The sequence below is a fragment of the Triticum urartu genome, unplaced genomic scaffold (assembly GCF_003073215.2).
Source record: "Triticum urartu cultivar G1812 unplaced genomic scaffold, Tu2.1 TuUngrouped_contig_5454, whole genome shotgun sequence".
Lineage (NCBI taxonomy): Eukaryota > Viridiplantae > Streptophyta > Magnoliopsida > Poales > Poaceae > Triticum > Triticum urartu.
The window spans coordinates 1-11,018 of NW_024116131.1; the positions used below are offsets into that span (position 1 = coordinate 1).

The 11,018-nt window shown below is 45.3% G+C and overlaps 2 protein-coding genes across 3 annotated transcripts; one reads left to right on the top strand and one right to left on the bottom strand.

Annotated features, from left to right (window-relative positions):
- Positions 1 to 4,947: 4,947 nt before the first annotated feature.
- On the top strand, positions 4,948 to 7,754 carry LOC125529244 (SART-1 family protein DOT2). Its single transcript, XM_048693652.1, is given in 5 exon segments — positions 4,948 to 5,074; positions 6,716 to 6,931; positions 7,032 to 7,287; positions 7,289 to 7,382; positions 7,493 to 7,754. Coding segments are annotated over 5 exon segments (927 nt in total). The 3' UTR covers positions 7,727 to 7,754.
- Positions 7,755 to 8,170: 416 nt separating this feature from the next.
- LOC125529245 (indole-2-monooxygenase-like) lies at positions 8,171 to 10,369 on the bottom strand. Of its 2 annotated transcripts, none has more exons than XM_048693655.1 (3): positions 9,355 to 10,369; positions 9,129 to 9,193; positions 8,171 to 8,957 (listed from the first exon to the last, which is right to left on the bottom strand). In XM_048693655.1, exons 1-3 carry the CDS (start codon positions 10,330 to 10,332, stop codon positions 8,384 to 8,386), a joined length of 1,617 nt encoding a protein of 538 aa, XP_048549612.1. In that variant the 5' UTR covers positions 10,333 to 10,369; the 3' UTR covers positions 8,171 to 8,383. The 2 variants fall into 2 exon arrangements, with proteins under 2 accessions (XP_048549612.1, XP_048549610.1); XM_048693653.1 differs by having other exon boundaries at positions 8,171 to 8,872; positions 9,044 to 9,193.
- Between the last annotated feature and the right edge of the window lie 649 nt (positions 10,370 to 11,018).

Consider the following 11,018-nt stretch of genomic DNA (forward strand, 5'->3'; position numbering starts at 1 on the left):
CGGAACTCCCGATCTATCTTGCGTTCTGGAAGTTTTAGGGTATATGGAATTATATAGGTAGATGGAGCACGTCAGGGGAGCCATGGGGGCCCCACGAGGCAGGGGGCGCGGGCAGCTCCCGTATCTTCTGACGTGGGGTCCAAGTCCATCATGTGTGTTTCCTTCCAAAAATAACTTCTCCAGTTGATTTCGTTCCGTTTCGACTCCGTCTGATATTCCTTTTCTTCACAACACTGAAATAGGCATAAAACAGCAAATCTGGGCTGGGCCTCCGGTTAATAGGTTAGTCCCAAAAATAATATAAAAGTGGATAATAAAGCCCAATATTGCCTAAAATAGTAGATAATATAGCATGGAGCAATCAAAAATTATAGATACGTTGAAGACGTATCAAACACACATGACATAAACCATCTTGCCATGCCACGTCGTCATTGGACATGGTGCTCTTGCGATGATTTTTCCGGTTTCTTGAAGGAGGATGAGGATGGCTGGCTGGTGATGATGATGACGTGAGGGTAGGTGGGACTGATTGGCGAGTGTTGGGGATTCACGCTGGACACTGTCGGGTTGCGTTGGAGAAAAAGATAGAAAAATGGCGCACACGGCCCAGCGTTTTCCAAGTGTTTTCAGTTTGGATTGGTCTGATTGGGTGCGACGATCATATTGTATCAGATCGTGAACGATTTTTCGGGTGGAAACTGAATTATTAATAGGCCAAGGAATTTTCTCTGAAAAATAATAGGCTAGGGAATCTTGCACGGCACACTTCCCGTTGTCATCCAGAAACGGACCGAGCCTAACATACTCCCCGATTCTTCTTTTGTGTGAATCAATCTGTGGTTGGATGGTTAGGAGGACAGTCGTATCACCAGTCCACCAGAGTTCAAGTCATAAACTTTACATTGATGCTCGCATCATTTCTGGATTTATTTCAGGCCTTCCAACGATGTGCATTAAGTGGGAGGAGACGTTTCAGTCGACTACGAAGGTGTGGCGACTTCATCAATCTCAAGATGAGTCGGGTCAGTCTCTCAAAGGTGCTCATAGGGGTAGGGTGTGCGTGCACGCATTCACAAGGGTGAGTGTATGTGCGTATGTATGAGTGTCTAAGTATTTACTGTGTTCCAAACATACTCCCGAATTTTTAGTATCAAATTTGGTCTCGGTGCTCGTATTTTATTGAATTTCTTTTTGAATTGTTTGGGTTGCTTACCACATGTGTCATGTGGTCTCGATGTTTGTATTTATCAGAATACATTTTAGAATTTTAGTGTTATTTGTTCAATGGTAGATGACGTCGACTTGAAGGTGCTTATAAGGGTAGGCTGAACCTGTGCGTTCATGTGAGTGAATGTACGCGTGGGTACGTCTATATTGCGTTTAAAAGATTATAAGATTGCTTAAACCTTTTTTTACTAATCGACATGACTTCACTAATTAAGGATCTCCTTGATTGAGAGGAATCCTAAAGAAATTTCAAAGAATTTTAGTCTTTAGGATATTTTCCATGTATGTTGTTTGGTTTGTATGATTATAATATATAGTAACTTTTTCATGGTATTCATTTGCACTACTTTTCATGAAAATTTCCATCCACTACAACCTCATGTGAAGAATCCTACGGTTTTTTCTGCTCACAAATGAAGCACCTATGCTAATCCTATAGTATTGAAGATGACATGCCACCTTATTTCCTGTGCTTTTCCTATTATGTCATTTTATAAATCCGACAAATCAAGGATGCCCTAACTAAAAACTAGTTATATGGAATAAATTGGAACAAATACAAAGGATAAAGAGTTGTGATAAAACTAGAAGTTACGTAAAATTCACTACATAGGAACATTTGCGAGTAAATATAATAGCATTAAAAATTTACAATAGAAGAGATCGAAGATTTTCATCAATAAAGCTCTTTTGGGAGAACTTTTGTACTTACAGACTACAAGGCACATTGTTTTTTCTTTTCTTTTGAGCTTAACTATGGAAGTTTTATTACTCAATAATCAAAGGTAAAAAGGCAAAGCTTTGTGGCCCATTTTTTTTAGAATAATAGGGAGAGCTCCCTGGCTCCATTCATAGAAAGAAGCCCGAGCAGATCATGTCCAATTATAAGGTTAAAAAATAGAAGCTTAAGCTTTAGGAAGCAAACCGCAAAGCTAAAGAAAGTAGCATCTACATAATGTATCGACCACAAAACAATTTCTTACCCGAAAGCATTATTACATTGATAAACACAAAAAAAATCAAGCCAAGGCGATGTTCCGGCTTCCCCGTGATGTTGCCACCTGTGTCTGGCCAGATGATGATGGATGTCATCACACCGAGAGGACCCTAAGAATATCTCTCCATCTCTAGAGGAGCAAATTCCACTCTCGAGCTATCGAGTCCCTTATCAAACTTTCTGATGAATCTGTAAGTTGTCATTATGATCACCGAGTTTGAGCAACCCCAAATCTCACCGTACGGTAAGAAGAGACTATGATACTCTCATGGTCTAAGGAACTAAAACACACATTAACACTCTGTATTATAGCAATTGACTTGTGACGATATCATCTCCAAGTATAACAAACAAAATTCGGGACGATTCAATATGATCGTTCTTCTAACATCATATTCTCAATGTTTTTTAGGACTATTGTTACACTTAACGATATCCTAAGATCCGGAAAATGTGATCACCAACAACACTTGAGCTAGTCTTAGAGGCGAGACTAGGAATCTTATTTTACTGTCTATCGTCCTACACATGCATATGGGCTTTCCACCGTATCACATATTACAGGATCATAGCAGTTATAATGTAGAATATAAACTCTTAATTATGAAAACATAAATATAATAATACAATTATTGCCTCTACGACATACTTCCAACAACAACCTCCAGAGTGGAGTTAGAGCTCGCTAAGACAACATCAATGTGCCGAGCCTTGTTTGTTGCATAGTCATCATCTCCTTTCCTATGATGTACTTCAGGGAGAGCCTCGAGCGGTTAAACATTCACTCTCGGAATATGTATCGCCCGTACTCTATCTGGAAAGGGATATTGATCATCCATACCACATGAATATAAAACAACTCCACTTGATCCAACATGTGATCTATGAGGACCCGTCTCGATTTTTTATCAGTCTTGTAACCAGCCACCAAATATGACTAATAGAGATCCGGGAAAAACATTAAAAGCAAATTCATGTGTTTCCACAGGGCCCAAAGAATAACAACACACATATTATTCAAAGCATCAAATTTTCTTCCAGACGCCCAAAGAGAAGCAACAAACTCCAAGTTGCTTCCCAGGGATCTGTCAAAATTCACTAACTTTAGTCGAAACTTGCCTAGCTACAATGGTATCAAAGAACAAACATTGGATAGTTTCACCACAAAAACAAAAAACATAGTCTTCGGGCTACTTGAGATTTCTCTTCTTGAGGTTTTCCCTAGTCATGAGCTTATTCTGGAAAGTAAGCCACAAAATGACATGAATTCTAGGTGGGATTAATAGCTTCCAAACCGAGGGAGGAAAACAGGAACCACACCCCTATAATTTATGATTGCATAAAGAGAGCTAGAAGAGTTTTACCAAAAGTTTTCATATTGCCAGATTTAAAGAGTCATTGGAGTATGAATAGGAAATACTCTCGGCAATTTCCTCAAGCTCAAACCAAAGTATCATCATTGGCTCATCAAAGTTTCTCCTAAAGGTTAGCTTAAGAGTCTGACCATCCCCAATATGATGAATGGTTTTGCATTGTTCTCTATAGACACAGTAGAGGTCCCAATATTGAACAACAAGGGGGGATGACACAAACCATGAATCTTCCCAAAATCTATTGCTCTTATCGCCCCCAATATCCATCTAGACCCAAACTTCACTACTTTTGTTGCCCACATAACCCATTTCTCGAAGTTGGAGGCCCAAAGAGCATCACTACATAAATTTTTAGGAAATTAAGGTTTGTATATGGGATCAACCAATTTCCTCCGAACCCTACCCTCTCGTTCCCTGTGTATTTTTACCCAAGAGCCCAAGAGGAAAATGTTGAGGTCATGCGGGTTAAGAATACTAATAAGCCCCCAAACATCCAGTTCATACACATTAACTACTAGTTAGCTAAATGTATTTTCCTATGCCCCTCAAAGTCATTCCACGGACAAGTATCCATATGGGAGTTGATAAGATCTAATGCCCATTTAGTGAATCTGAAAAAGGATAGGAAATATATAGGAATGCTAGCAAGGCAAGACTTAATAAGACTGATCATGCCTCTATAAGATAAAAGCTTTACTCTCCACCCAAGAATTCATTTTCAAGATTTTATCAATCAAAGGTTGAAGGCCCTCTCTATACAGCTTAAAATCACTTCTTGAGATTTTAAGAATACTTCCTTAAAATCACTTCTAAGTAGGGTGGCCCATAGAGTACATGACACACTACTGGCATCGACGATTCCCTATAAGTTTATTCATCATTAAAACCACACCGTTCATGGTGAAAATGAAGGCAATCTGTTTGGGCCCTCAGATTTAGTATGCATTACTAGTAGTAGCCTTTTTATTTATATTTTTTAGACGACTTCTGTTATTTTATATAGATGGGCCGCCTCTGCTCAACAGATCTTCCACTTTGCCTCTCTGGGCCGCCGCTGTCCTGGTGCGCTTGCGTATCCTGAGTCGCGACTTGTCTGGCGTACTACAACAGCCCCAGCCAGGGCCAGTGACCAAGTTCCATCAGGAAACAAAAACAGCGATTTAGAGGATAGCATCTGCTTCATAGTTTGCAAGCCAAATTTCTGCCAACACTGCTGAGTGGCACGATTACAACTCCACCACGGCCAAAGTCCAGTCAGTTGCTCCCAACAAGTGGAAGGCGCCACCGATTGATTGGGTCATGATTAACCTTGATGCCTCTTACCAGCCATCCACATGGCTAGGGAGGATGGGGTGCATCGCCAGGGACACAAGCGGTGATGTGATCTGCGCTGTTGCAGGCAATCTCTCAAACATATCCGTCGTGATTCATGCTCAAGCTGTGGCTCTCATGAAGGCAATCAACATGGCTGAGGGTTTAGCATGGGACAGGTAATCTTCATGACGGACTACCTTCCTCTACAACAGGTCATTGTTTCTAACTCGTCAGATAGAAGCCAGCTCGGGAGCATTTTTAGAGAGTCCAAATACTTCTCGAGATGGGGTTCATTCAGTATAAAGTGTTGTTTAATCATCGTTCTTGCAATGAACTAGCCCATTTGCTGGCTAGTCTAGGTTCAAGGTTGGCTCCAGGTGGTGACCGAATGTGGCTCACCAACTTTCCACCGGATGTAATGGGTGTTGTGGCAGGCGATTCAGCCGTGTCCACTAGCTAATGGAATGCTAGGTGTTCCATGTAAAAAAAAATCTAGAGTAGGAGCGACCGAGTGAGCGAACCGTCCCTCCATCCGTTTCTTTGTGTGGCGGCTAGGGCTAGCGTCCCAGCGACGTAGACGGCAGATCAGATCGGCAGGCCGACAGGACCAGGAACGCTTGAACGGCAACCAGGACAGGAAGACAGGGAAGGTTTGCTTCAATTCATCTCCGATAACCGGTGATTCCGTGAGCCCTTGATCTTCACTTTGAGTTGTTCCGATTTCGTTCCCTATATAGTTTCGCTAAAATCTTGTATTGCTAGTTTTGTTCTTTCTATTAGGTGTGTAGTATTGCAAGATCTAAGTCATGTCTTTTTTTTAGAAAACAAGACTCTGGTTAAAATCGTTTGAAGAAACAAAAACTCGGGGTTTTAACTTGATCTCGAGACAAGATACAGATAAGTTTATTATATAAAAAAAACCACAAGTGTCATCTGATAATCGGTCACTTGATCAAGAGCATGCACATGATAATAATAATGACAATGCTCCTAGCCCTAAAGATGGCCAAAGACAGAAAATAACTTTGAGGGTCAAGAAAATTGTGATCTTTATATTATTATATAGTTATGTAGTTTCTCTAGTGTGCCGGGGCCCATTTTAGAGTTTGGCACAGGGCCTCGGACTTTGCCGGCCCGGCCTGGTCTCCGATGATCTATATATGGACATGACCTTGTATGGCCCTCGATCTTGGTTGTTGATCCCTCTAACCAAAGCTTGACAGTGAGGCGCAATATGAACCTGATGGAATTCACACCCGACAATTCAAATCCGATGTGGCGTACAGTTTTTAGGGAATTTTTTAAGCAGGTGGACCAGCCTTAGATCGGGCCTGGTTAGGCCGAGAGCTGGCGCACTGCCGGCCCATCTCACCGTCTCGTGGGCCACTACTTCGGTTCGGTTGCAAACATAAACGGTTTCGCAATTCTCAAGCCAAGAAAAATATATATAACGGTTTCGCCCCCGTAGTGTCGTTCGTGCCTTTCTTCGCCGGATCTCGCAACAAATCCTCTTCGCCGGCGCCAGCGACAGCGCGGGGGTCGCCGCCTCTGCCCGCACATAGCCACCCTCCCCCACACCGACACCGTGCACTACCATCCCCACTGACGCGACCCAGACCCTTCTTCCTCGAACCGGCGACGCGATCCCTTCTGCTGTTGGTAAGCAAGCCCTAGCCCGATTCCTTCGGCTGCTGTTCGTTTTGCTCTGCTTCTGCCTTTGCATCGCTTCGGAGAATCAGTCGGCGCCATCCGATCGCGGAAAACCTAAGCGGAAACCTAAAGTCATAGTACGTATTTTCAGGGAGGATAACTGAATTTGGTATGGGTGAAAAGGCGTCAGAATCATTGCGCCAGGGCCGGGAGGAGGCTCCAAGGAAGCAGCAACACACTGCGGCTTGCGGTCCTCTGGCTGTCGCAGGACCGGCCATCGCAAATGAGGGCCGAGGCGACGCTCCGCGGAGTAAGATTGTTATCACAGAGATGGATGAGTTCGTGTTGGGCTTACAACTGAATGCAGGTAACCTGCTTGACGTATTTACTTTCTGTATGAATTGGGAGTGCACAGGACTTGACTAACAACTCAAGTGTACTGATGTCGCGTATCGTTTGTTTTGTAGAAACATGCAAGCGAGAAGCGCGTGACGTGTTTGCGGACGAAGATGACGGTGCGGCGTCTTCAGGCACTCTGTCAAAAGATGACAAAAGCGGGTCGGCGGCAAGGAAAATGACAGCTGGAATTGAAGACCAAGTAAAGGATGGAGAAGATGCAGCAGTCAAACCGGATGAGGTTCTGCATGAAGCTGAAATTGGCAAAGGTTTGGCTGGTGCTCTGAGGCTTCTTAAGGACAGAGGGACACTTGATGAGGGTGGTGAAAAAAATCAGTGACAAGAAGAAAAGCAAGCCTGTTGGTATCAAGGATGGACCAAAAGAAATTAACATAGAGAGAACTGATGAGTTTGGTCGAGTGGTAAGTACTAGATCCAAATGTTTTTTTGTCTGCATTCATTTGTCATCAGGAATAATAATAGATGACACACAATGATAACATTTCTCAGAGCCTGATGATTTTGTCCACAGATGACTATGAAGGAGGCATTTCGGGAGCTTTCACGCAAATTCCATGGCAAGGGCCCTGGCAAGACGAAGCAGGAGAAACGGCAGAGGAAGTACCAGGATGAGTTGAAAACCAAGCGGATGAAATCTTCCGACACGCCTTTAATGTCTGCGGAGAAGATGAGGGAGGCCCAAGCGCGCAGCAAGACACCATACCTTGTTTTAAGCGGCAATGCAAGATCAAGGCATGCTGGCTAGCAACATACTTCTAAATTGTTTACTTGCCTAATCATTTTGACATCCTCAGGCCTTCATGCATGGAAAATGCACAGTTGTTTTCTTTGGTTCTATACGGGGATTGGCGTTCAATAGTATTCTCTTTGCTAAAATTTTACACTCTTTTATTTAATCTTGAGCTCAACTAATTCATGGCTGTTTGGGTCATTAGTAATGATGGCCGTTATTCCACATTATGTCGTAAACCCACTTAAGCCTCCAATGCAGACCACTAGATCATGTTTGGAAGGACCAAAGGAGGCCTAGATTTAGGCCCAGTTTAGAACAAAAGAACTTTACAAGAATTTCGTAACAATGAATTCATATAGGAAAACTTTCCTATGTACTCTATAGATTGTAGGATTTGCTTTAAAAAATCCTATAGGAATCCTTCCTTTTCCTTCCAGTGTTGGAGGATTCTCAACATTTGCTCAAACCTTGTGTTTTCACTTCTTTTGAGAAGTCCAATGCAACATGTGTCTTTATCTCTCCTAAAGAAACAATTCCTGCAAAAAGTACAGTTCCTGCGTTTTTTACATTCTGTAGGAGAGAAGCATAACTAGGAGATGTTCATATTTGAGTTGGTCTAAATTTTTATTGCGGCTATACTAACTGATAGTATGGAATGGTGCGCATGCACTATATGTTTGCATCTTGTGGTATTCTTGGGACAAGAACAAGCTTCTCCTTCCGACGCATCGTCACTCCAAACACGTCGGCCATGTCAACGTCCTCCTCCCGCATCCCGTCGGGGAGCTCCCAGTCGAAGCAATAAACAAGGTTGGCGAGCATGGCCTCGACCGTGGCGAGCCCAAAGCCCATCCCGGGGCAAATCCTCCGCCCGGCTCCAAACGGCAGGAATTGGAAATCCCTCCCTTTGAAGTCGGCAGCTGCTTTGGCCCCGTCCATGAACCTCTCCGGCCAGAACTCCTCCGCCTTCATCCCCCAGGACTCGGTGTCTCTGCAGAGAGCCCACGCGTTGATGATGACGCGTGTCCCGGCCGGGACCATGTAGCCGTTGACGTCGTCGCACTCGGCCATGGAGAGGTGTGGGAGGAGGAGCGGCGCCGGTGGGGGGAGCCGGAGCGTCTCCTTCACCACAGCCTTGAGGTAGGACATGTTGCCCAGATCGTCCTCCTTGACTGTTTGTTGGGTCTTGGGTGTCTTGCTCCTCACGTCGGCCTGGAGTTTGGCCATGAGGTGTGGCTTTCGCCTGAGCTCCGCCATGGCGAAACACCGGACGATGGCGGGCCGGAGCGTCTCCTTCACCACAGCCTTGAGGTAGGACATGTTGCCCAGATCGTCCTCCTTGACTGTTTGTTGGGTCTTGGGTGTCTTGCTCCTCACGTCGGCCTGGAGTTTGGCCATGAGGTGTGGCTTCCGCATGAGCTCCGCCATGGCGAACTCCAGGACGATGGATGACGTGTCTGTGCCCGCAGAGAACATGTCCTGTTTACATATTTGGAATTATATATCAATGAAAATTAACCATCAGAAATATTAATCAAATAATTAAAAATTACTCCCTCTGTTCTAAACGTTCTTATATTTTTTTAAGAGGGAGTAGTGTTTAGTTCAGAGGGAAACGTTCAGGAAGCTAAGCGAATTACCAACAAGATGGCCTTGACGTTGCCTCTAGTGAGATTGTACTCGTGTTGAAGAGAGAGGAGAACATCCACCAAGTCTCTGTCTTCATCTTGTTGGTTTTGCTCTTGCTCATTGGGTTGATGCTGATGTACTCCTACTAGCCATGGTGATTTGGTCGCGTGGTCGTCTATGATCTTGTCGAGCAACTCGTCCCATCTCTTCTTCAGCCTCCTCGTCTTGCCGAGCACCACTCGCCGGAGAAGACCTACCTTGGCCAAGCTCGGGAAGTAGTCCTCCAGGTTGAACCCCCCTATCGCAGCCACGTTCCCGGCGATGAGCTCCCGGAACAGCTCGTTCCTGCCTTCCTCCCTGAAGAACTTCCCGGACACGGCGCGGCATACGACGTCGTTGGTGAAGCCGCCGAGCAGCTCGGTCATGTCGACGGCAGAGCGGGCGGCCGCGGCCGCCCGGAGTTTGGCCACCACAAGGCGCACCTCCTCCTCGCGGCCGCCCTGGAGCGCGCGCACCTTCCGGGCGCTCAGCAGGTGGGTGGTAACGAGCTTCCTGGCCTGCCGCCAGTACTCGCCGTAGGGGGTGAGGGCGACGTCGGAGGGGCCGCTGAGGAGGACGCCGGCGACGATGGACGGCGGGCGGGAGGCGAAGACGTGGTCGTGCGTGCGCAGGACGGCCTCGGCGGCGCTCGGGGAGGAGACGACGAGGTTGGGCACCTGGCCGAGGCGGAGGAGCATGAGGCCGTCGCGGCCGGCGTGCTTCCTTGAGAGCTCGGCGAGGGAGATGTGCGGGTCGGGGCCGACGAGGTGCAGGTGGCCTATGAGAGGGAGCTTCGGAGGCGACGGCGGGAGACGGCGGCCATGATCACTGCAATTGTTCGCAGATCGTCTTGCCAAGTAGTAGCGGCGTAGTACGAAGAAGCAGAGCAAGAGTGAGAGCAGAACTTCCGGGGAGAAGATGGTGAGTACTTGAGCCGTATCGCCTCGCATCCTCGAACACTATGGCTGAGAGTGGATGCAGAACTCTCTTGTTGGGTGCGTGCACGCTTTTATAGCTGAGGCTGGATCCGTGGATGCAATTCATGCCAATCAAACATGTCCTCAACAAGAGTGCAACAATTGTGCACGTATGAGCCGCTGAGGGTGGATCCGTGCACGTATATCTCTTTTTTATTGCGGGGAACAACGTATATCTCTTTCGGTCCACATAGTTGCGTTCTCTCTGGAAAACATGTCCTCAACAAGAGTGCAACAATTGTGCACGTATGAGCTCGTTCTTATGAAGCTAGCCAAAATTGCATTTTAAATCTTAGGATTTCGTTAAAAAAAATGGTGGGAATGCGTCATTACAAATATTCATTTAAGACATTACTATATGTGACATGTGCAAATATAATTATATAACTTTCCACGGAACAAGTTCGTAACATTTATTATAGTCTGTTGTACATCATTCCATTTATTGTAAATCATATTTCATTGTTAGTATTAATTACGTCCATAAGTTTTCTACTCCAATTTTTCTAATCAATACTCGAGCTCGAGGTAGGATCTGATAGACTGAGCTTCGTAGAAGCATGAGCAGACCTCGAGCAAGTAACGATTGGGCATTCAAACTTGTTGCTAGGATCACGCTCAACTGGATCAATCGAGATTAAACTGGCACTCCAGTTTGC

What these genes read in the sequence shown, in the direction of transcription:
- LOC125529245 (XM_048693655.1), bottom strand. Translation starts at nt 10,332, where the DNA reads ATGCGAGGCGATACGGCTCAAGTACTCACCATCTTCTCCCCGGAAGTT. An exon ending in ACGTCAAGGCCATCTTGTTG is followed by an intron (nt 9,194 to 9,354) that starts GTAATTCGCTTA and finishes ATATGTAAACAG; the next exon opens with GACATGTTCTCTGCGGGCAC. An exon ending in TTCGCCATGGCGGAGCTCAT is followed by an intron (nt 8,958 to 9,128) that starts GCGGAAGCCACA and finishes GGCGGAGCTCAG; the next exon opens with GCGAAAGCCACACCTCATGG.